At 40.4% G+C, this 27,366-nt stretch overlaps 1 protein-coding gene across 2 annotated transcripts in view; it reads left to right on the plus strand.

The window, feature by feature from the left end:
* Window positions 1-920: 920 nt before the first annotated feature.
* CSMD1 (CUB and Sushi multiple domains 1) overlaps window positions 921-27,366 on the plus strand; it is a 2,926,925-nt gene continuing 2,900,479 nt past the window's right edge. The window contains exon 1 of one of the 2 annotated variants that reach the window (XM_075340315.1): window positions 921-1,801. In XM_075340315.1, the coding sequence (XP_075196430.1) occupies window positions 1,714-1,801 (88 nt within the window). In that variant the 5' untranslated portion in view covers window positions 921-1,713. The remainder of the gene's footprint in view (window positions 1,802-27,366) is intronic. The other variant, XM_075340314.1, reaches the window with a different exon arrangement.

Raw genomic sequence — 27,366 nt, forward strand, 5'->3', positions numbered from 1 at the left:
ATAGCGGCGACCTATTCATCGGATATTCACGAAGCCAAATATTTGAGGTATTCGATCATCCCTAATTATTATTTAAACATGTATTTACAATTGTCTCAAGAGTTAAAAAAGAAAAAAAGAATCAAATCATTCTAACCGTGACTTCTATGGATCAGGACACTAGATGGCAGCAGCATCACACAGGTTTGCCTTTCACCCCCTTTTTTTATTATTAAAGACTGCAATCACCTCTGTGGCACTCACAACCGTATAGCAAAGTCAGCTTCCTTCAATGCCCATTTTCTTTATTAATCCTATTCAAATAGAGAATATGATCTCTCTGCGCCTCTGCACCCAAAGCCTAGTGGATCAGTCGGAAACTTGTTTGAACAATTAATATGAATTTCCTCTGATCAAAAGCTTCTTATAGATGGAGATACTGATGCTTTAACCCCTTTCTATCTACATGTAAATAGCTGTGACTGCAGCCCGCAATGATAATTGTAGCAGAGAGAAACACAGCATTATGTTAATTGAGCAGATGAGGCACAATGACTGGAATGATAGCCATATCAGTGTAATGCTTCTCAGTAGACATCTTCCATAGAATCCAATATAAAGCGCACTTCTTCTCCCTGCTGCTCTGTGTGACACTGCTCCCCTGACACTTTCCTCTTTTTTGCAGGACCATGCAGCTTGGTTGTTAAATATTCTACAAGTTAGCAAAGGCAGAAAGAGTTCAAAGACATCAGCAAAAGTCCCAGATAAATCCCAGCCTGTGAATGTGGAATTATGTGCAGCCTTTAATAGCAGATATCCTTCTTAGCTCCACCAGTCATTACTGATGACACTGCTCTGAGAATCCATCCAGTCTCAAGGAGACTTCAGTTCTTTGCTTCTATATAAAAAAGAGGGTCAATTTGTCCTGATCAAGAACTGGAAATGAACTATCCAGAGACTGAATAAGGTCCCAAGGTCTTTTCCATTCCTGGCTAGCCTTCAAGAGCTTTTTTTTTTTGTAAAGGGCCATGGAATAAGTGATCACTTTAATTAGGATTCATTATCTGATCCCTAGTCTTGTGCTGAGATCACTGCACAAGCCTAGAACAATGAGAAGGAAAAGCAGGCAAAGGATGCCTAGGAACAGCACTGACTGCTGAGAGAAGGAGCGCACAGCTCTCACAAGGCACAGGCTGCCTGGACTGAGCACATCTGAAGGACTGCAAGTTCATTGAAAGTTTAACTCTTGCAGGTCTAGGGCTGTCATGTGAAGGAGCTGTTCCATCATCTGTGTGTCTGGATTGTGGGCTTTTCCTGCTGTAGATGGAAGCAGGCTGGAGCTGGGGAGGTCTCTGTGCAGCTTCAGTCTCTTTCCCCTCTCTGTGCTCTGTGATGGTTGAGTCCAGCTCCTTCTGCTCGCTCTGTACTGTGTAGTCTGCTGCGATCTCTGTTCTTCAGCCTTCCTTGCTGTGGATATTGCCTGCCCGATCTCCCTGCCTGAGTCGCTGTCCGTTCAGCACCAGTAGCCACCAGCTTCCCCCATTGCTGGACCTGAGCAGGAAGGTCTTCTGCTGCCTGCTCTCCTGCAGAGGCTCGTGTCTGAACCTTCATCATGACATGAGAGGCAACTTCAAGTGGCGTCATCACCTGGATCACTTCTCCATTTTCTGCCTATTTGATTGTATTGGTGATCAATCTGGAGAACGGTGATATATCGTTGAGGAATCCGTGTGGATGTGTGGAGACTACAGAGACATGACTGCGCTGGGGACATTGAAGTATCTGCTGTTTGTGTGCATAGGATTCCTCACTGCAGCTAAGGGTAAGATTTATGCCTAGACTTAGACTGATCAACCAGTGTGGCCACTGTATGGCTAAGGTGGTAGCCCCCTCAAGTTATGCATAGTCAATTGTGAGCACTGAGCTGCAGACTTTTAGCTGCAAGGAAGACATGAGCCCTGGATTCCGGCAATTCTAGGAGAGGTTAATATGGAGATGTATGCATTGTGTGATAAATGATGTGCTAACTCCATATGGCTAAGGTGCTAGCCCCCAAGCTCTCTATTAGTCGACTTTTTAAGCTGGATGTATTACACATGAATCTGTGAGGATATGACCAGTGCTGCTGTATTGATGATCATTGCATTGTGTGATGAAGGCTGTGGTTACACCACATAGATAAGGTGGTGACCCTCACATCCTACCTTAGTGGTTAGAAGTAAGGAGCAGAAGACTTTTGCCTCAATTTGAAGTCAATCTGGATGCTGGCAATACTGCTTTCTTTAAGGGAAATGGCTTATATTTTGGCTGATATAGGATAGCTGAAGTGATAGCTTTCAAAGTAGATAAAGAATCAGACTTCTAGATGTTTGGAATATACATAGATCTGCACAGTGGTAATACAGATTTTACAAAGGGCTTTCTGGGTGATCTAGCTACACAGTGTGATAAAGGATGTGATAACTCCAGGGCAGTGCACTAAACAGTAATATACTTAGGAGCCTAGAGAAAAATGGGATGTAGCCATATATCATTTACTGTACCAGTGTCTGCATCCACCTTTTAGGGAGATTTATTGTACAGATCTTATAATGTTTTACTCAGTAATCAATCTCCACCAGATTATTTATTAGTACAAGTTGCCACCATTAATGACTGGCTGTATGGTGTTTTTCTACTGTCAAATTAGAATATTCACAATATTCAAAAACACAGTTAAACTAGGATAAGGATATCTTATCTCACACTTACATTTATGTCCATTTTCTTAGGGTCTTTCCTTTTCATTAGTCAAATCTAAGTTTAATTTTTGGCATATAGGCTTCTGATACAAATTAGGTATCCATTTTTATGCAGTTACTACACTTTGTTATACACATTGTATCATGAAGTTACAAAGCTATTACTAATCTGGCTATGCTCTAGTCCTATATAAGTGTGTCTAAAGCTCCCCGAACCAATAGGAAAATATTGGCCATTCAATTATATTATCCTTTACCTGGTATTGATATAGTGAGTTATTAAATCTCCAGTTTGTGATATAATACCAAAGTGGAGCTCATCTTGAAAGCTTTCTTTGATATTTAAGCATGTCAATAGGCACCCATGCTGAAAGGCATATATACAGATTTGGAACATCTGAATTTTCTATTCACGTATGAAGACATCTTAATATAGCACTTCTGTGTCTAAGGTGTGATGTCCTTCCAGGATCTCAGAGTCATAGTTGTGTGTGCAATATACTTATATGGGCTATTGCATTGACCTTTATTTGTACAGCATGTCTAAACAGCTGCCTCTTGTTAGTGCACAACCTTGGTCTACATGGTTGGTTTATTATATTACTCTTTACAATACCATATATCTACATCCGAGAGTCAATTAGTTGTCAGCTTTGTTATTGAAAGTCTAGAGTAAATTATGAATATCAACAATATGATTATGTAATTTGTACATGTTTTGCCTGAGTAAATTATGTCCCTCAATTCAAAGGTGTTTCTATGAAAGTTGATGATGTTTGGCTGTTTATTACAATGTACTCAGGAATAAAATATAGATGGACTCATTATTACTACTTGTTTACATGGTTTAGGCAATCTTAGCTGCTAATGATGAAGCAGGAGGAAGTGTGTGATGTTCTCTGTACAAGCTTTGAATACATCTCCAGACTGAGCAATTCGTGTGTAGCCTGTAGATGCAATAGACATGCTGTGTGTGAGTGGCTGTGTGTGGGCTTTGCTCAAATGTTCCTTCTTTCTTTCTTTCCCACTCACGCTCTCTCCAGCAATTTCTAAGTTCGTTTTAGACTTTTTTTGGGTGTTTGTGGGTGGATAACATAGATTTTAAGAGGAAAATGTCCATTTATCTAAATATATATATATATATATATATATATATATATATATATATATATATATATATATATATATGTATATATATATATATATATATATATATATATATATATAAAATTCCTATACAATTAAAGAATGTTTCTATTGTAAGCTATGGTGAGGTGTATTGCTGTGCTAATTACAGTATAAAATCATTGATTTATAGGACTTCCATCTGTAACTATTGTAATGCTGCACCTTCCAGTGCACATAATCTGGAACTGTAGTAGCACTACTAGATTCAGAACATTATTGAAGGGCATAGTGGTCACTGGGGCCATTAAATATGAGCGCTAAAGAATCTATTATATGGATTTGTGAGATCTATACAGAGTGTGACTTTTGTGGTTCAACTTCTTTTATATGTTATATTGTAGTCTATTAAGATTTCAGTCCATTTTCCTCAATAGTGGTGTATGACAACGAAAGAAAACATACTAAACACAAGATTTGAAAACCAATGTCTTTATTGGGTGTATAAGGTTCTTGAATGTACCATATATGTTGTTCCCTGTACTAAACACAAGATTTGAAAACCAATGTCTTCATTGAGTATATAAAATTCTTGAATATATTCAATGTTCCAACACAAGATTTGTACTCCAATGTCTTCATTAGGTGTATAAAGTTTCTGAACATATAAATTGTTCTCTGTACTAAACAGAAGCTATATTTTATCCAACGTCTTCATTGGGTGTATAACGTTCTTGAATATATTCAATGTCCCAACACAAGATTTGTACTCCAATGTCTTCATTAGGTGTATAAAGTTTCTGAACATATAAATTGTTCTCTGTACTAAACAGAAGCTATATTTTATCCAACGTCTTCATTGGGTGTATAACGTTCTTGAATATATTCAATGTTCCAACGCAAGATTTGTACTCCAATGTCTTCATTAGGTGTATAAAGTTCTGGAACATATAAATTGTTCTCTGTACTAAAGACAAGCTATATTTTATCCAACGTCTTCATTGGGTGTATAACGTTCTTGAACATATACAATGTTCTCCGTTCTAAAGCTCTTGAATGTATATAATGTTCTCGGTACTAAACACAAGATTTGTAAACCAATGTTTATACATTGGGTGTATAAAGTTCTTGAACGTATACATTGTTCTCTGTACTAAACACAAGTTTTGTAAGCCAATGTTTTCATTGGGTCTATATAGTTCTTGGACCGATACCATATTCTCTGAAGAGTGAATAATTCAGGCTCTGCTGTCTATTCAACCAAAATATAACTAGTAGTCTGAAATCTATTTCATTTAGGCTTTTCTCTGTTTCATTTCATATGAATGTCTTAAAAGTGAAATGGTCAACGGTGAAGTCTCAGGTGTGTTGCTCCGGCTGACCTGATTTCAGTAGTATGCCTCCTAGCTTGATGCTTAGGATGAAGGCTTAGGTAAATCTGGGCACCTGCAGCAGATCTGATGCTGGAACGTTTCTAGCACTAGCTTGCAGGTTTTAGCATAAATCCTTACATACTTTAATAAACCCAGACATGATGGATTTGAAACTTGGCATTTACACACATTTTGAATTCATAAGCTGCGGTGTGTATGGAATTTAGAAGTCTTCATATTTCACTGTCACTGTCCCCTGCATAAGCAAACAGAATCTAGTGTACTGTACACTGTGCACTACTTCGTCGGAGCATATAGCTGTACATTCTACTACAGCATAGCACATGCATGACTCAATAATGTATCGATTTATGAGGCTACACCGTTACCCCTTGACCTCACCATATGTACTGTAACGCTTCATCTGGCATTTTAATACCCTCCGTGCATATAGGAATGAGATCTTACTCATTGTAAATGCAAGCTGCATGTCTGTTATTATGCATGAAAATTACAGTATGAAGAAAGAAGATATCACAGCTACTGCTTATTCTAAATAGAGGTTAACTGAGGTACAGAACATTGTGAAATACGTACAAATGACAGAACATGCATTTTTCATTATGTATATGTTCATCTTGTTAATACATCTGTCAGAATACTGCAATGAGGTTTATCTTCACTACTATAGCTTTAAAACTGGTGGGCTGCATCAATCAGAGGGTGTTTAGTAGACTATCTTTGGTTGCCAGGCAACACTAATGTTTGATCAGTTTTCATTGTTCAACTTTGTCGCACAAATGTATATTTCTTTCTCTGATAAATGCCATAAAGAGCATTTTCTCCATAAATGCAGTTTTTAAATAGAAGCAAAAAGTGTCTATGTAAAAAGTGAATTATTCTGGGGGAATTCTCTACAATATTCCATTTTTCGCCATTCCTAAATTGAGAATTCTAGGACGGCTGTGGGTGGTGATAGAAATGACTGATCACCTATGCTGTGTCTCTCAACATGCGACCTTTGTACGTAGGTCTTACAGCATACAGTATACCATTATGTACTACAGCTGGGAAAGGTTTATTTGTGACATTAAAAATTATTTTACAGTTTATGTAAAAATTCAAAAGTAGAGAGATCCTGATTGCATTGCTGAGACCCCACTGATTATGATCAGGGGTATTGAATATTGGGGCGTTTGAGCATTTTCTCTGTTTTGTACGGATCCGGAGTTACAGCCTCTATTTTAATCAAGAAGATCAAGTTTCATAGGTGGAATCTTTTAGCATTTCTTGCTGTCTCTGTGTCATATACAGCTTACAACAACCCTCCAGTCTAACTAAAACACTGCCTCCAGATAACTAATGCATATGCACCATTCTGGCATCCTGTTTTTATCTCCATTGCCGATTTTTCCAAGATCTGAGGCTGATTCCTTTGGGACCAAAATACGCAGCACAGTCTCATGGTGAGCTAGGCAGAAACTCTGTGCCACACTTCCACTGCCATGGCATACACCAGTGTTCATGGCCTCAGTGGTGCTCTAATTTCTGCTGTCTATAGCTGATAGTGGAGGTGCGGAGAAGGGTGATCCAGACCTTTCACTGCGCCTTTCTTGTGTCTGCAGTGGTTATACAAGTCCAAAAGGTGTCTCCAGCTCTTCAAAATAGCAGATGCAAGGATATCAAAAGTCAGGCAGATATGGTGTCTAAGCTTTAGTTACATATAGACACTGCTTCTGCTCACTGCTGGGGATATCTCTCCTAATTTTGGTCCTCCTCACCACATCCCTATTGTCACTTCAAACCCTCATCCACAACCTATCACAAATTTTCGCAACCTCTCTATCGCAACCTCTCTAACCTCATACCCATCCACCCAGCCCTCGCTCCCCCAGTCCCACTAACAGGAGCTCTATGGAACGCTCACTTTGTCTGCAACAAACTATCCTACATTCATGATCTTTTAATCACTAATAAACTTTCCTTCCTCGCCATCACAGAAACCTTTCTCACCCCCTCTGACACTGCCTCTCCTGCTGCACTTTCCTATGGCGGTCTCCAACTCTCTCACCCCCCCCGCCCCAGTAACAAGCAAGGTGGAGGAGTTGGTTTGCTCCTGTCCAACCAATGCTCCTTTACACCAATTCCACTCTCCCATCTTTTGAGGTGCACTCCATACGCATCTACGCCCAGTCCAACCTTCAACTGGCTGTCATTTACCGCCCTCCAGGACCAGCCACTGCCTTTTTTGACCATTTCACCACCTGGCTACTAAACTTCCTTTCCACCGACATCCCCACCATCATCATGGGTGATTTCAATATCTCCAATGACACTTCCCACTCATCTGTCTCCTAACTTCTAAAACTCACTTCCTCCTTCGGCCTCACCCAATGATCTTCTGCAGCTACTCACAAAGATGGCCACACACTGCACCTCATCTTCACTCGCCTCTGTTCCCTATCTAACCTCTCTAACTCACCTCTCCCCCTGTCTGACCACAACCTACTCACATTCTCTTCACTCCCTTCTCCAAGTACGCAACCCCTCACTCCCCAAACTTTCACACCCTCATAGAAATATCAAACACCTTGATTTACATGCACTTTCTCAGTCCCTTCTCCCACTCACAGACATTGCATTGTTACATGATGCAGATGCTGCTGCAACTTTATACAACACTACAATCTCTGCAGCTTTCGAATCAGCTGCCCCCTCACACACACCAAAAACCACACAATCAACAGGCAACCCTGGCACACAAGTAAGACTAAAGAACTGAGACGGGCTTCCAGAATTGCTGAGCGCAGATGGAAGAAGTCTCATTCCACTGAGCACTTCATTGCATATAAAGAGTCCCTTCAAGTCCACCTTTAAGTCCACACTCACTGCTGCAAAACAAACCTACTTCTCATCCCTCATATCCTCTCTCTCTCACAACCCTAAACAGCTATTCAACACTTTCAATTCTCTCCTCCATCCTCCAGCACCACCTCCCTCTCCTCTCATCTCAGCTGAAGACTTTGCCTCTTTCTTCAAGCAGAAGATTGACAACATCAGAGCAAGCTTTGGCCCACAATCATCACGGCCCCTCATCATAGCTACTCAGCCCTCTTCCTCCAAATCCAGCTTCTCCACCATGACAATAAACAATCTTTCCACTCTACTCTCAAGATCACATCTAACAACCTGTGCACTTGACCCACTCCCATCGCACCTCATCCCCAACATCACCACAGTGCTCATCCCAGCCCTAACCCTTCTCTTCAACCTATCATTAACAAGTGGTGTATTCCCCTCATGCTTTAAACATGCCTCCATTACACCCATGCTCAAAAAGCCCTCCCTTGATCCATCCTCTGTGTCAAACTATCGACCCATATCCCTTCTCCTCTATGCCTCAAAACTACTGGAACAGCATGTCCATTTTGAACTGTCCTCATACCTCTCATGCTGCTCCCTCTTTGACCAGCTACAATCTGGCTTCCGACCACATCACTCTACTGAAACTGCCCTAACCAGTCACCAATGATCTACTAACCGCCAAAGCTAAGCGACACTACTCTGTCCTCCTCCTCCTGGACCTGTCCTCTGCCTTCGACACAGTAGACCATTCCCTCCTACTACAGATTCTCCCATCTCTGGGCATCACAGACTTGGCCCTATCTTGGATCTCATCATACCTAACCGACCGAACTTTCAGCGTCTCCCATTCTCACACCACTTCTTCATCTCACCCCCTATCTGTCGGTTTTTCCCAAGGCTCAGTTCTTGGACCCCTGCTGTTCTCCATCTACACCTTCGGCCTGGGACAGCTCATAGAGTCCGATGGCTTTCAGTATCACCTCTATGCCGATGACACACAGATCTACCTCTCTGGACCTGACATTACCTCTCTACTAACCATAATTCCACAATGTCTGTCTGCTATTTTATCCTTCTTTTCTGCGCGATTCCTAAAACTTAACATGGACAAAACAGAGTTCATTGCCTTTCCTCCTCCTCACTCATCTCCTCCAACAAGCCTTTCCATCAAAATTGATGGTTGCTCACTCTCCCCAGTCTCACAAGCTCGTTGCCTTGGAGTAACCCTCGACTCTGCTCTATCCTTCAAGCCACACATCCAAGCCCTCTTCACCTCATGCAGACTACAACTCAAAAATATATCCCGGATCCGTCCTTTCCTTAACCAAGAATCAGCAAAAATATTAGTGCATGCCCTAATCATCTCCCGCCTCGACTACTGCAACCTCCTGCTCTCTGGCCTCCCTTCCAACACTCCTGCACCTCTCTAATCTATCCTAAACTCTGTGGCCCGCTTAATCCACCTCTCCCCTTGCTATTCCCCAGCCTCGCCACTCTGCCAATCCCTTCACTGACTTCCCATTGCCCAACGACTGCAGTTCAAAACATTAACCATAACATACAAAGCCATCCACAACCTGTCTCCTCCTTACATATGTTACCTAGTCTCCCGGTACCTACCTGCATGCAACCTCAGATCCTTACAAGACCTCCTTCTCTACTCCTCTCTTATCTCCTCTTCCCACAATCGCGTACAAGATTTCTCCCGTGCCTCCCCCATACTCTGGAATGCTCTACCTCAGCATATCAGACTTTCCCCTACCATGGAAAGCTTCAAGAGGAACCTCAAGACCCACCTCTTACAACAAGACTACAACCTACAATAGCCCTCAGTCCAGTACACCACTGTATGACCAGCTCTGTCCTCACCTATTGTACCATCACCCATTCCCTGTAGACTGTAAGCCCTCGCGGGCAGGGTCCTCTCTCCTCCTATACCAGTCTGTTTTGTATACCAGTCTGTGTTAATGATTGTTGTACGTATACCTTCTTTCACTTGTAAAGCGCCATGGAATAAATGGCGCTATAATAATAAATAATAATAATAATAATAATATAGGCTTAGTTTTTAGCTTGATTGGAGGTTAAAAGGAATATGTCAGCAGATTTTTGCTATGTATTCTGAAGACACCATGCTATACGGGTTAACACACAAAATTCAATGATGCCTCCAATATCATACTGTGTACTGTTGCTTAACTGCAATGTTTGTTTTAGCTTCAGGAGATTATCATTGCCGAACTAGGTCAGCTAGTCTGCCACACCATAAATCAGCCAGGCAAGAAATGTGTAAGGAGGTGTGTAACACAAATATTTAAAAAATAACCTTTTAAGGGAACCAATCATCAGGATTTTCGCATATAAGCTAAAGCCCGTGCTATACTGGTACTATCAGGCAGATCCTCTACATACCATTAGTGGTCAGCTCGTATGTTTAGGCTTTCAAATCCAAGAAAGTGAAGTTTATAAATTCTGCAGCTACTTGAGTGACAGTTGCATCTGAGCAGATAATCTCTAGGTGGGTATTCATATGGATTCCCGCCCCCCCCCCCCCCCCCCGCCTTACCACTAATGGTATGTAGATAAGCAGCCTGATAGTGCCAGTATAGCACTGGCTTTTTCTTATATGCGAAAATCCTGGTGATTGGTTCCCTTTAATAATTCACTTTAAAGGTTAAAAGCACATGAACAAAAATGGTTATCATTGCAGCCTAAACTAACAAGGACAAATACGCCCCCTACTGTGATTAGTAAATCACTGTCTATAAACATTGTACATAAAGAGCCTAGTGTGGACGGGGCAGCTTTCTGAGCTCTGCTGCATTGCTAAGTCTAAAAACTCTGATTGTGTCAGATCCTCTGCATACAGTAAATTAAGGGATACATCATTGAATTCATGCTCTCTTTGCCTACATCATGCTGCTCTCAGATGAGGTAGCAAAAAGATTCTGACAGATTTCCTTTAAAAAATATAGTCTTTAGGCATTGAACTGAAAAGGAAACTGTCTTATGGTACTTAAAATTAACTGTGTCCAGCTCAGCTAAGCGTTTGGGGTATGACCAACAACAAATTTGTGAACGGTTTCCAACAACAATTAGAACAATGACTGCACCTCTGATATATAATACAGCCTTTTACCTTAAGATCCCTGTAAAATAAGTAATTCAAAGTATTTACAAATGTCCTGAAATATTTCTATACAGTAGTTTGCCATCAATGTATAAATTGCTAAATGCTTCTTAATGGTGAATATACACAATAGGAGCTGAAATATAGAATTTATTATAGTAGTCAGCAATTATCTTGTATTTTGAGTACACATTTAGTAGTCGGTTCCTTTTGAACAGTTGACCAATAATATGCAAAGTGGTCACCAGTGCCGATGTTAGTGCTTCTTTCTTGCTACAATGGATAAGCCGGCTGAATGCAAAGCTTTTACTGATAAAATGCTGTTGAATGCTCAAGCTATACAAAGGATTGTTGGAGCTGATCAGGAAGCAGGCGAGCTCTAGTCACATAACAGATAATCTGAAACAAGGTCCTAGTCTGAGCTCAGATGATCAACAAGTAAAACAGTGCAAGATATTGAAATATGGCATGGCCAAACAGTGGGTAAAGGATTAAGCAGGCAATAATATACTGGCCGGTATTGGAAGCGTATCTGAGTAGCACAGTATATATCATGCAACCTGTGTCAATGGATCAATATTTACAACATTGACTTATATCTTCTGTAAATCATTCAACACAAATTGTCACATTTAGAGCTTCATGTTATTTTCGTAGAACGAAGTGCATATTCAGGCCACTACATATTAGAATGAACTTCTATTAAATGGTGTAATATCAAATGACGACAGTGTGGTAATAGCAAGATCAATATATCATAATTAGTGATGAACGAGCAACACCATTCTCGGGTGTTTGGTACTCATAGCGTGCAGTTGGATGCTCGGACGAGGGCGACTCGAGTACCCGAGTATAATAACTCATGAATTTTTCCTGGGAAATCTGAGAAAATGCATGACTTTCCCATTCACGTCCATTATACTCAGGCACTCAAGTCGCGCCCGTCCAAGCATCCAAGTGCTCATTACGAGAACCGAGCACCCGAGCATGGTAATGCTGGCTCATCACTAATCAGGAGTTAAAGCTGAATACTTTATCAGTACTTGTTATTAGAGATGAGTGGATCAGGCCTGTTCACACATTATTTTTCCTTAGAAAATTTAATGCATGGAGACGTTTATTCACTACAAATGTAATTTCCCTTAATATGTACTGGGGTCTCTCCAGGCCACAGAGCATAATAAAGGTAATGCATAAAAAATAGAAAAAACTTTTATAGTCATCCTCTGATCACCTCTCCGGCATTTCCTTTATTCATCGGCACCCATCATTTCCCCATCACAACTTCTGATCCCCTGCAGCTAGTATTGGATTTTATTTTCCTCTTGCATTGTGCCATACTTCCAGGTGTCATGGCAGCCTTGAGGGTTTTGAGCAAGTGTGTGGGAGCTCAACTGTGCCATAATGGCCCATTGTGAGAATCGTGGGATCAAAAGATGAGTGGTGGTGAGTACCGACAGGGCCGGAAAGGTGAGTGATGAGGTCAGTATAACACTTTTTATTTTTTCTTTTAGCCTCTTCAAGGGAACCTGTCAGGTGCAATATACACCCAGAACCACGAGCAGTTCTGGGTGCATATTGCTAATCCCTGCCTAACCGTCATGTATACACTAGCATAAATAAAGAGATCTTTAGAAAGAGGATTTCTAAAGACTGTTTATTATATGCTAATGAGCGCAGGGACTAGTCGCAAGGGCGTTAGTTCCCTTGGCTAGTCGCCCCCCCTTAGCATGTTAGCATGCTCCTGTGGGCATACTAACATGTAAATGAATGTCCCCTGAAGAAGAGGTGAAACGCGCGTAGGGACTGGTGGTTACCTGGACTTGCTGCAAAGTGGTCAGTATTGCATTATTACTATAACTGTGGATAAATAGTAGGTTGTGGTTATGCCGTTTATAACTAATTGATTGCCTATAGCTATGCAAGTAAGGCCTTGGTTATACCACAACAATTATATGGATATGACACATAGTTAAGTGATCACAACTGGTAGTATTGAGCTTGGGCACACTACCATCAAACAATGTAAATAGGAAATTTCAGTGTGTGTTTACGTATAATCCACTGTATCACATCCTTGTTTGTTTTGATTAAAATATTGTGATCCTCCTATGTGTACTACATGTTGTCAACTGTCCACAATTACTGCTATTGACCTTTGCTAGCAGTTCAGTTAACCCTTGAGGACTCAATTGCTGTATTAATTTTAATGTAATTATAATAAAGATTAATTTTATTAAAAGGACTCATACCACAATATTCTTTGTGTATAAAATTGCATAGTGGTGTTCTGGCACTTTCAATGGGGTTGAGGAGTGACCTAAATTAAATGTAAATGAATGTGCAGCGATGCTGCACATAACTCAGTCTTGATGGCGGCCAGTGGAGGATAAATGTGTAGTGCATATGAGCTAGAGTACCAAGCACTTCCAGTCATACACACTATACCTCACTGAAGCCGGGAAGATTACACCCAGCATCAATTTAGTGCACATGATCGGAAGTCCCAGAGACTCTGGATCATGCGCAGTGTGCATCCATCCTCCGCCGGCCACCATGAAGAATGAGGTATGTACAGGGAAGCTGTGCATTCATTAGCATGTTAGTACGCCCACAGGGGCATGATAATGTGCTAAGGGGGACGGCTAGCCAAGGGAACTCACTCTCTTGCGACTAGTCATGAGCCTCATTAGCATATAAGAAACGATCTTTAGCAATACTTTTTCTAAACATTTCTTTATCTATGCTGGTGTATACAGGAATGGTTAGGCAGGGATTAGAAATATGTACCCAGAACCGCTCATGGGTCTGCATGCATATTGCACCTTATAGGTTCTCTTTAATGGCTCACTATAATCCAGGAAAATGGCGAGCAGGAATTGCTTTTTTGCTGGCTCTGCACAGAGACGAATTGCAAAAAAATCTTTTTTGTGAATGCAAATTGTTTGAAATTTTACAAAAATTTAATTCCACTCAAATTTTTTCACTCAACTCTACTTGATATAGCTCCTTAATTCATTTAGATGCAGTCTCCCAACATTTATCCATCTTTACATTATAAAAAAAAGGTGAACGACACTTCCAAAAGCAGGATTCACAAATATTGGTGCACAAAATTTTGGAGAATTCAAATGTAACAGATGAAACAGTAGATTGGCATTCAACACATAGTATGACAAATCAGCTGGTTATTTTCTTTGCACGGTCAAGAGCTATTCAAGAAGAACAATACACAGCAGGTCAGTAGCCTGCGGCCATTTCATGCACACAGTGCTTTCTCCAGGCCTATCTCTGAGTGGTATTTTACTAAAGGATGAGTATTTTAAGGCACTGCTCACATGTCATTACAACTTATTTCCATATCCTGTATATATTATTCTCATTAACAGAACAAATAAATGGAATTAGCATTCTCTGCATTCCTGTGTCAAACTGAATCAGAGGGGCCCCATTGAGTCTATGTTTTAATTTATTTTTAGAAAGGGAAAGTTCTGCATGGAGGACGTTCATTTACATTCTAAAAATAAACACATGAGAAGCAGATGGATCCAATGTAAATCAATGGGGGCTCTATGCTCTTCTGCGTGTATGCAGAGGATGCTATTTCCATTGCTATGTTGTGTTACTATGTTCTAAACAGAATAGACAAAGGTAGTAATATATGGATCTCCGAACATAGCCTAAGTCAGAACACCACACTGTTTAGGCGTCTGGCAGCAGGTGATTGGTTAACCATCTATTAGCTAAGAATCAAGCCTCGCTCAGGCTTCAGCAATTCATTCCCTATAGGGCTTTTGAGCAGGGCTTCTACTTGAACCATTGTAATACTCATGAGTCCTTAGGTTTGTATAAAATTCACTAATGCACTTCTTATGATTTACAGTGCCTACAAGTAGTATTCAACGCCCTGCAGATTTAGCAGGTTTACACATTCGGAATTAACTTGGCATTGTGACATTTGGACTGTAGATCAGCCTGGAAATGTGAAATGCACTGCAGCAAAAAAGAATGTTATTTCTTTTTTTATTTTTTTTTTAAATTGTGAAAAGTTTATTCAGAGGGTCATTTATTATTCAACCCCTCAAACCACAAAAATTCTGTTTGGTTCCCCTAAAGTATTAAGAAGTATTTCAGGCACAAAGAACAATGAGCTTCACATGTTTGGATTAATTATCTCTTTTTCCAGCCTTTTCTGACTAATTAAGACCCTCCCCAAACTTGTGAACAGCACTCATACTTGGTCAACATGGGAAAGACAAAGGAGCATTCCAAGGCCACCAGAGACAAGATCGGGGAGGGTCACAAGGCTGGCAAGGGGTACAAAACCCTTTCCAAGGAGTTGGGCCTACCTGTCTCCACTGTTGGGAGCATCATCCGGAAGTGGAAGGCTTATGGAACTACTGTTAGCCTTCCACGGCCTGGACAGCCTTTGAAAGTTTCCACCCGTGCCGAGGCCAGGCTTGTCCGAAGAGTCAAGGCTAACCCAAGGACAACAAGGAAGGAGCTCCGGGAAGATCTCATGGCAGTGGGGACATTGGTTTCAGTCAATACCTAAGTAACGTACTCCACCGCAATGGTCTCCGTTCCAGACGAGCCCGTAAAGTACCTTTACTTTCAAAGCGTCATGTCAAGGCTCGTCTACAGTTTGCTCATGATCACTTGGAGGACTCTGAGACAGACTGGTTCAAGGTTCTCTGGTCTGATGAGACCAAGATCGAGATCTTTGGTGCCAACCACACACGTGACGTTTGGAGACTGGATGGCACTGCATAAGACCCCAAGAATATCATCCCTACAGTCAAGCATGGTGGTGGCAGCATCATGCTGTGGGGCTGTTTCTCAGCCAAGGTGCCTGGCCATCTGGTCCGCATCCATGGGAAGATGGATAGCATGGCCTACCTGGAGATTTTGGCCAAGAACTTCCGCTCCTCCATCAAGGATCTTAAGATGGGTTGTCATTTCATCTTCCAACAAGACAACGACCCAAAGCACACAGCCAAGAAAACCAAGACCTGGTTCAAGAGGGAAAAAATCAAGGTGTTGCAGTGGCCTAGTCAGTCTCCTGACTTTAACCCAATTGAAAACTTGTGGAAGGAGCTCAAGATTAAAGTCCACATGAGACACACAAAGAACCTAGATAACTTGGAGAAGATCTGCATGGAGGAGTGGGCCAAGATAACTCCAGAGACCTGTGCCGGCCTGATCAGGTCTTATAAAAGACGATTATTAGCTGTAATTGCAAACAAGGGTTATTCCACAAAATATTAAACCTAGGGGTTGAATAATATTTGACCCACACTTTTATGTTGAAAATTTATTAAAATTTAACTGAGCAACATAACTTGCTGGTTTGTAAGATTTATGCATCTGTTAATAAATCCTGCTCTTGTTTGAATTTTGCAGGCTCTAACTTATTTGCGTCTTATCAAATCTGCTAAATCTGCAGGTGGTTGAATACTACTTGTAGGCACTGTCCTCTTTAGATATAGTTGTGAGTTGGCCTCAGCAGATCCAACATAGTCACTGCAGCAAAACAATTATAATGTAACACCTACAGTATATTCTGTATCTTTTAACATTTGAGATAAGTGAATTTATTTGAGTGGGATTTTTTTCTCTTTGAATTGCACAAAAATGTATATTCTGCAGAATATTGAATTTTTCACAATTTGAGTGATGCAATTCAGCAATATTCTGACTAGCTGGCAACCATTTCTGCTGGATCATATAGTGTAGGTAAAAGGTGAAAAGATAAATGTACACTCATGTCGCTACTCAGTTGTCTCATTGCCCCTGCAACTTGACATCTGGTTTTCCATCTTCTTTCTTTAAAACTTTCCCTTACATTTATCTTCTTCAGCATTCTTCACTCCGTGAGACCTCAAAGCATAATAATGAACATGGAATTATTGTCATGTAAATTTAATTTCTATGATACATTTGCGTGACTTGGAAAAATTAAAATCTCAGCAGATCCGCTCATCTCTTTAATATGTGTTTCTCTAAGTCTCCCTTGATTAATCATTGTATTGAAATTTAATAATTTTTCTTATGTAACCTCTTACTAGAGATCAGCAAACCTGAACTGTAAAGGTCAGGGTTCATACCGAACGCTGTATTCCCAGGGTTTGAACCCGATTACAGTCTTTATCCCCTGTATGACCAAGGACGTAACTGTATGTCCTTGGTCGTATCGAGGTAATCATTGCCGGCTGCTGTGGTGAGCCGGCAGTGATCCCTGCACATGTCTGTTGATTTGAAAAGCTAACAGGCACATGTGGATTCATGATCCACCCATACCTGCTTGCCACCTAGATTGCGCTGTCAAAATGTGACAGCGCAATTTAAATGACCGCAGCGGGGATTGTGCCGTTCCCAGCTGCTATCAGAGACCCTGTGATGTAATCACGAGAAGCCGATGGTTGCGATGGTAGCGATGGGTCGTGTGATGACTCCTGTTGCTAACATAGCGTAGTTCCTGCAGAACCGACAGAGCAGCGACTCTTAAAGCCACAGTGCATTTTTGCTGATCAGAGCTCTGCAGCTCTGATCAACAGAAATACACAAGTGATCAGACTGCTGATCCATAAAGTCCCCTAAAAAGACCATTAAAATAAATAAAAAATGAAAAAAAGTTTTAAAAAATATGAAAAAATAAAAAAAATAAAAGTTCAAATCACCCCCTATTCATCGCGTTGAAAATAAAACAGTTAAAAAAAATAAAAAAATATGCACATATTTGGTATTGCCATGTTTAGAAATGCCCAATCTATCAAAATATTAAATCAATTAACCTGATTGGTACATGGCATGACAACAGAAAAATTCCGAATGCCAAATTTACATTTTTTTGGTCGCCACAAAATGTATTTAAAATGCAATAACAGGTGATCAAAATGTAGCATCTGCACAAAAATGGTATAATTAAAATGGTCAGCTGAAGATGCAAAAAATAAGCTGTCACAGAGCGCCGTAAGTGCAATCTTTGGGGGAAAAATTTCTGATTTTTTTTAACCCCCTTAGATAAAAGTAAAAGTATACATGTTTGGAATCTATGAACTCATACTGAAGTGAAGCATCACACACATCAGTTTTACCATATAGTGATCATGGTGAATAAAATATCCTAAAAACAATTGTGTAATGTCTGTTTTTTTGCAATTTCCCTGCACTTAGAATTTTTTTTTCCCATTTTCCAGTACACTATATGGTAAAAGTAATGGTTTCAATCAAAAGTACAACTCAACTCGCAAAAAATAAGCCCTCATATGGCAAGATAGATGAAAAATAAAAACGTTATGGCTCCCGTAAGAAGGGGAGCAAAAAACGAAAAATGGAAAATCAACCGGGTGTGAAGGGGTAAAAAAAACTCTGTGTCAAAGTTTGTATGGTGTTCATATGCTAATTACTCAAGCGAAGCATCGCTGTGCTGGGGTACACTCGGGCTTCGGTCCGGAGTAGAAAAATGATATGTGATTTTGAAGAATACAGGCATCTTAGTTAATCTTTTCTTGATCAGTTTGTCAAGGTACATAGTGATAAAATAGAGGACTTGAGACTCATGTTCCGGCAGGTTCAGCTTTGAGAATCTGAGATTAATACTAAAATACTCAAATCCCTTAAAATAGTCAAAAAATGTCTCTGGACATCGTTTTCTGATGAGTCACTACCGTTGACCCACCATTGCATGGCGATGGGGGCTATTGTTTAGTCTTTATATATGGTTGTCTGGTTTATGTAGGGTTTAATAGGGTTATTTAGGGATTCCCTTCGTGGAATGGGGGCGCCATAACCCTAGGGCATCATACCCTCCATTGCCAGGTCAGGAGAGACTTAATAGGGCTTATTTAGGGCCAGTCTAAAAACTTTTTTCTCTATCTCCCACCTGACATTTGTTATTACACACTCTGCACCTAACCTTATTACCTATATGTTAAAATGTGTTTTTGGTCATCTGACCTTTTAATGTTGTTATTAAAAGTTAATTTTTAGCGGGATATTTTTTTCTATGGTTTTCTGATTGTCCTGGACTGATCATTAATTCTTAAAATTCTCAATTCATGGGTAATTTAGTGGGTACATATTTAGCTCTTACCAAGATAGGAGATGATATTTCATACTCATAAATTTCTCAGGAGAGTCATTAGCTGCCATTTCAGGAGAACTTGCAGCAGAAAGTCTGTGTCTGCCTCTAACTCCTCCTTCTCCATTGAATTTTAAAAGCAACAACCATCTTAGTAATGAAAAAAATATATCTTCACTACATACAAATTTTAAATATAATATGAATTATCCCTTCGGGAAAGGGGAGGTTGGTGCTTTCTGAGTGCAAAAAGTTGAAATTCAATCTAGAAAATTAGAAGAGTAGTGTCTAACCTTGATAGGTTGCACAAATAGAGCACAATTATTCACATATTCATGTATTATGAGAGTAGGAGAGGTTGTAGCTGGCGTTGTGTGCTGCTGGGAAGAGATTTCAGCACAGTGAAATACATGGTATGAAGTCCAGGTACAAGGCGATCCTAAGTGGAGATAAACGGACCCGTGGAAGTTAGATTTGGCGGGTTCAGATGAACTTTAGGTGACGATCGGTTTGGGATCTGGACTTGACTTGAATTCCAGTAAATGTCACTAATTGGGCAGTTCAGGTCTCCGCCCACATGCAGACAGCCATAAACAGATCACTTCCAGGGAAGGGTAGGTGGGTTTTCTCCATTTTTTGTTTGGTGCACACTACATCTTATCACACTGTCATTACCCCTAGTGTGACCTGTTCAAATACTATTAGCAACTTACACTGGGCTGACCACCAAGCGTACCCAAGCACAGCAATGCTTGAATGGGTTTATTGCTTACATGAAGCACCCGAACTCCTATCCTGAACTCTGTTATTTTTTTGTAAAGTCTGTGTTTTGTACAAACACTGAACCTCGGGTTCGCTGTTCTCTACTCCTAAGTAATGTTCAACAGTGGTGAACAAATATGATTAACAATTATTAAAAATTCAAAGTGTTTCGGCTGGAACCTGAGAAAGGCCGACTCTAGCCAAAACGTGTTGTATTATTTATTAATACAGTACCGACTGAAAGTTTGGACACACCTTCTCATTCAAAGAGTTTTCTTTATTTTCATGACTCTGAAAATTGTAGATTCACATTGACAGGCATCAAAACTATGAATCAACACATGTGCAATGAAACACTTAACAAAAAAGTGTGAAAAAACTGAAAATATGTCTTATATTCTAGGTTCTTCAAAGTAGCCACCTTTTGCTTTGATTACTGCTTTTCACACTCTTGGAATTCTCTTGATGAGCTTCATGAGGTAGTTACCGGAAATGGTCTTCCAACAGTCTTGAAGAAGTTCCCAGAGATGCTTACCACTTTTTGGCCCTTTTGCCTTCACTCTGCGGTCCAGCTCACCCCAAACCATCTCGATTGGGTTCAGCTCTGGTGACTGTGGAGGCCAGGTTATCTGGCGTAGCACCCCATCACTCTCCTTCTTAGTCAAATAGCCCTTACAGAGCCAGGAGGTGTGTTTGAGGTCATTGTCCTGTTGAAAAATAAATGATGGTCCAACTAAACGCAAACCGGATGGAATAACATGCTGCTGCAAAATGCTGTAGTAGCCATGCTGGTTCAGTATGCCTTCAATTTTGAATAAATCTCCAACAGTGTAACCTGCAAATCCCACCTCCTCCTCCATGCTTCATGGTGGGAACCAGGCATGTAGAGTCCATCCGTTCACCTTTTCTGCATCGCGCAAAGACACGGTGGTTGGATCAAAAGATCTCAAATTTGGACTCATCAGAACAAATCACAGATTTCCACTGGTCTAATGTCCATTCCTTGTGTTCTTTAGCGCAAACAAGTCTGTTCTGCTTGTTGCCTGTCCTTAGCAGTGGTTTCCTAGTAGCTATTTTACCATGAAGGCCTGCTGCACAAAGTCTCCTCTTAACAGTTGTTCTACAGATATGTCTGCTGCTAGAACTCTGTGTGGCATTGGCCTGGTCTCTAATCTATGTTGCTGTTAACCTGCAATTTCTGAGGCTGGTGATGCGGATAAACTTATCCTCCGCAGCAGAGGTGACTCTTTGTCTTCCTTTCCTGGGGTGGTCCTCATGTGAGCCAGTTTCTTTGTAGCATTTGATGGTTTTTGCCACTGCACTTGGGGACACTTTCAAAGTTTTCCCAATTTTTCGGACTGACTGACCTTCATTTCTTAAAGTAATGATGGCCACTCATTTTTTCTTTACTTAGCTGCTTTTTTGTTGCCATAATACAAGTTCAAACAGTCTATTCAGTAGGACTATCAGCTGTGTATCCACCAGATTTCTGCACAACACAACTGATAGTTCCAACCCCATTTATAAGGCAAGAAATCCCACTTATTAAACCTGCTAGGGCACACCTGTGAAGTGAGAACCTTTTCCGGTGACTACCTCTTGAAGCTCATCAAGAGAATGCCAAGAGTGTGTAAAGCAGTAATCAAAGCAAAAGGTGGCTACTTTGAAGAACCTAGATTATAAGACATATTTTCAGTTGTTTCACACTTTTTTGTTAAGTATTTCATTTCACATGTGTTAATTCATAGTTTTAATGCCTTCAATGTGAATCTACAATTTTCATGTCATGAAAATAAAAAAAAATCTTTGAATGAGAAGGTGTGTCCAAACTTTTCGTCTGTACTGTACATTTTGATCTACTTTGTTCACTCCTGGTGAACATTTGGATCATCGTTATTTAGTAGCACCTACTACAAGTATTTCATACCTTGAAAAAACAATTTTACAGATTTTACTCCTAAAGTGCTCATTGAGAGTGAAAGTTCATTCTTGTAGGAAAAAAAGCAGATTATTCTGATAAGATACATTACAAAGTTTATTACTTTTATGTGTACTACTGATTTGTGAAACAAAAATTTAACTGACGATTACTCTTTTAGGCCCCCTTCACAAGTTTGTGTCTCCGGTACGTGTTTGATCTGTCTCCTCCCGTGCCGGAGACACGGGCACACGTAGATTCATTAAAATCAATGGGTCTGCGCACACGTGCGTGTTTTCCTATGGACCATGTGCCCGTGTGCTGAACACATAGACATGTCCGTTTTTTTCCGGCTTCACGGGTGTCACACGGCCCGCACACGGACCGCACGGATGTGATCCATGTGACACGCATCAGGAAAACACACGTGTTTGTAAAAAGAAAAAAATTCTATACTTCCCTTCTCCAGCACTGCTGTCTCTGTCAGTGCTGTCACTTGCTTCTGACCCCCGCTCATTATGCTCATTGAATATTCACTCAACTGTGGGCCGGAAGCAGCAGCAGCAGGGAGTTGGCAGGACTGGAGACCAAAGATCAGCACCACAAACAGCAACGCCAAGGACAGGTGAGCAGAAAGTTCCAGTTCTCTGTGTGTTATTACGGATAACACACAGAGAACACACGTTGTACCATAAAAACGGTACATAGAGGACAATACGCACCTTTGACACGCCTCTGAAAAACGTGTGTGACTTTCACGGACATGTGAAGGGGGCATTAAAGGGAATCTGTGAGCAGGTTTTTGCTATGTAAGCTGAAGACAGCATGCTGCAAGGGTTAAAACATAGGATTCAGTGATGCCTGTCTTGTCACAGTCCAATCTTTTTAATTGTTATGTTTGTTTAAGCAGCAGGACCCTTATCATTGCAGGACTATAATATGCACAAGGCAGTCTAGCATGCCCCTTCCTCTGATTGACACCTCACTGTCTATGTACAATCTCTGAAGAGAGCCTGCTGTGGGCAGGGAAGGTCACTCAGCTCTGAAAGATGGCTAAATGTAAAAATTCTGATTGTGTCAGAATGGCTGCACCCAGTAATCTAAGTGATACACCACTGGATTCAGAGTGTCTGCCTACATCATGCTGCTCTTAGATGAGATAGAAAAAACCTGCTGACAGATTCCCATTAATCAAATACATTATATTTAATTAATTTAAATATAAGGACTGTTTTAGTTGTTTTATTATATTTCGTGGACTTTTTAATCTGTAATTGGCCATAACTGAAGTAATACATAATAAAAAATATTGATTACACAGGTGTTAGAGCTGCACGTTTCATCTTTTCTCAGCATATACAGTATATGGCTAACTGCTTCATGTTTTTCCAATAAAAATATCACATATCAGCAGATAGGCCATCTTAATCTTGCTAGTGGATAAGAACAATAATATTATTTAGAAAATTGAGAAGAAAATGTCAAGTCTTTGTACAACCTACTATGAGTACAGCTTGCTTTCCATTACCTGTGACTGCATAGATTTTCTCAAAATCCAGCCGGAATCCGTCTAGTCAGTATAGACAGCTATGTTTGAGCAGGGTCACTGAGCAGGCCTTGTTTTTAATAGTCATCATAATTAAGTTTGCATTATTTGTTTCCTGTTTTGGAGAATGAAAAGTACAATATAATCTGAACCATAAATAGAAGAGATAGCTGGAAATCCAGGCGATGCTCTATGCTATTTCTGTATGTCGAGGTACGAACTGACTATTTTTAAGGGAAGTTTAGCACCACCAGGAAAGTTGTTTGTAGTGCCTACAGCTGTCAGCGCACACGGTGAATATTCTATTCTAACCTGATACTGCTTCTTTCACATAGAGTCTGGAAAAGCTCTCTTCCCAGGAGGCAGTCTGTCATTACTGGAGACATGTATATTGTATTTCCTACAGTATGTGGACCTATGAGCAAAAGTACATTCATTTTATATTCATGATTCACATTGTATGGATTTCTGGGTGGATTGAGCAGTATTAATATGAATAGACGTTCCCCTGAATATATAGTTGCTAACAAACTATAAAGGAATGAAACTGGGGTATAGAATTCAACTTTTTGCAATTTATATTTAGGAAATATAATTCTGACAGCAATGCACACACATGCACCTTTAAAACAACAAAAAAAAAATATGACACTGTGATAGTGGAACCTGTCATGGGATGGGATATATTGAGAAGTCAGTAAATAGCCTATTGTTGACATTGACGTGTTGCAAGTATGAAAAAGTGAGGATTGATTGAATATGACAGGTAAAATTGTGATCACTAAACTGATTTATGATTTCTAAATGGCAGGTCTTGCATGGTGATTCAACCTGGAGCTGGGGCATGTAGAGCTGTTGGCTTGGTGAGTGACAGCTCAGTCATCTAACCTGGAGCTGGGACATACTGAGCTGTCAGCTGAGTAAGTGATAGCTCAGTCATCTAACCTGGAGATGGGGCATGTTGAGCTGTTGGCTTTGTGAGTGACAGCTCAGTCATCCAACCTGGAGCTGGGACATGTTTAGCTGTTGGCTCGGTGAGTGACAACTCATTTATCCAACCTGGAGCTGGGACATGCTCAGCTGTCAGCTAAGTAAGTGACAGCTCAGTCATCTAACTTGGAGGTGTGGCATGCTGAGCTGTTGGATTTTGTATCACACAGGTAGAAGAGAAGACCGGGTTTATGCCGCGCTAAAAACCACTGATACGTGTAAATTAAAAGATTTCCTTTTTATTTGACAGTTCCTACGTGTTTCAGAGACATCCGTCTCCTTCCTCAGGAAAAGAAATCAACAGATGATTTCTTTTCCTGAGGAAGGAGACGGATGTCTCTGAAACGCGTAGGAACTGTCAAATAAAAAGGAAATCTTTTAATTTACACGCATCAGTGGTTTTTAGCGCGACATAAACCCGGTCTTCTCTTCTTCCTGTGTGATACAAAATTCCTCTACCGGGGCTGCAGCTTAACCACCGGGCACTCACAGGCTATCATAAGGGGTTGTGACTGGCACAACCTCACCAGGTGAGTGTTTCTTTGTCTTGTCTGTCTACCCTCATACCGGGTAAGACCCTATTGCACTTTTTTCCCCCTACAGTTTTACAAAGAGCTGTTGGATTTGTGAGTGACAGCTCAGTCATCCACCCTGGAGCTGGGACATGCTGAGCTGTTGGCTTGGTGAGTGGCAACTTAATCATCCAACCTAGAGCTGGGACATGCTGAGCTGTCAGCTGATTAAGTGACAGCTCAGTCATCCAACCTGAAGCTGGGACATGCTGAGCTGTCTGCTGATTAAGTGATAGCTCAGTCATCTAACTTGGAGCTGGGGCATGTTGAGCTTTTGGTTAGGTGAGTGACAGCTCAGTCATCTAACCTGGAGCAGGGGTATGCTGAGCTATCAGTGTTTTGAGTGACAACTACGTTGCCCAATTTCATACAGGGAGGTGCTGGGTTTCTGCAGGTATTCTATGTTTCCTATAATTGTCCAGCTATTTAGCTGAGCAGTTTATCCCACAGCATCGTCAGTCTTAGCATTCTGTTTGGTGGTGCTTGTTAGTCTCAGCTATCTGTACTCTGGGAATTGATCTTTTGCTGCCTGACCATTGACTTTGACCATTCTTTTTGCCTTGTCCATCTGCTCTGATCAACTACTCTCCAAGTGTTCTGACTTCGGACCGTGACCTGACTACACTTCGGCCTATCCCCTTAATCTTAATGTGATCTCCTAGTACCTGCCACCAGAACATGTAACTTTCCTGCCTCACAATTTGCCTGTGTAGTGACTAGCGTCATAGTTAGATAGATAATGTATTAGGTAAAAGTTGACTAAGCATTACATGAGTTTAGAGATGAAGAGAAGATTTGAGACTGTAATTAGACCTGAATGGGTCAAAAAAAATTGTTTTCTAATGAGTTTATGATAGGCATGTTTGACAGAAGAGGGAAAGAGGTTAAATATATATTAGTTCATTCACAGATTCTGGTATTGATAGAATCAGAAAGGCACTGGACAGATGAACGATTAAACATTGGCAGTAAAAAATATGTAAAGGGATATTTAGCTTAAATAAGAAAAATGTAGTATTTTATATACAATATAAGCAATCCATTAATATATACAGCAATTATAATAGTTATCAACATTTGGAAATTTGGTTTATTTTTTTAAATAAACATTTAACAATTTGCCAAAAGAAGAAACACACCAGACACAATAATAGAAAAGGTGGCCTCAAGGACAGACTGCACTCACATTATTCAGATGCAGCGTGCAATTAGATTTTCAATTGACCTGGTAATGGATTGTTGGTGATCTTATTTCATGTAATTGCAGATTGAATTCCTCATGAAAATAGGGTGTAATGTAGAAAATAGGATTCCTGCTATGTGTTTAAATGATGCATACTCATAAGGAGAGTACTCATGATCAAGACAATGAAGTGCTGTAATTCTTTCATATTCAAACTTTTCTAGAGGCCACAATTCTTAATTCTGTTGATGTATATTGCATTATTTGGCTCAAGAATGTAGCTTTACTTAACACACTTATTATATTTTGCAAATTAAAATGTGAACATTTTCATTTGAATTCTGGTTTCCAATTATCCACATCATCATCTATACCAGTGTTTCCCAAACTCCAGTCCTCATGACCCACAATGAGTCATGTTTTCAGGATTTCCTTACTGTTGAACAGGTGATGGAATCATTATCAAGGCATCACCTGTGCTATATTAAGGAGATCCTGAAAACATGACCTGTTGGGGGTCGTGAGGACTGGAGTTTGGGAATCACTGATCTATACAAATTGACTTCAATTTCTGATATTAAAAAGTATATTAACGTTTAATATAGTTTCCTATGAAGATCCCAGCACTTCTCTCATCCAATTGAAGCTTCTTTAGTAGGCAATCCACAAATACACGTGAGATTTTGGTCTATTATTAGAACAGTGCTGCAAGATATGGAGCCAAACACTACAGCGACACTTGTCGTCTTTTCTTGCAGTGCTATTATCCTGTTTGCTTTTAACTGTCTCTTACCTTGGAAATCCATAAGTCTGATGAAAGTCTAATAATGGACCGAAACATCAAGTGTATTTATTGTATTCCCTATTAACCTCTTAACGAGATATGATTTAAACTTACCTCATATGTCGTGCTCATAAGTTTGATGCGGGCTTGCACACTGAGCCCACATCTTTCCCAATAGATGATGGCTGATTTAATCAGCCATCATGTGCCTTTTAACAGCCAAGGTTGAAGCTGTTGACCTTGTAAATGCCACTTTCAGTCTCTGACAGTGACATTTAATGGCAGGAGGCACATCATTCTATGTGCCATTGGCAG

This window comes from Anomaloglossus baeobatrachus, chromosome 3 (genome assembly GCF_048569485.1).
Source record: "Anomaloglossus baeobatrachus isolate aAnoBae1 chromosome 3, aAnoBae1.hap1, whole genome shotgun sequence".
Taxonomy (NCBI): Eukaryota; Metazoa; Chordata; class Amphibia; order Anura; family Aromobatidae; genus Anomaloglossus; species Anomaloglossus baeobatrachus.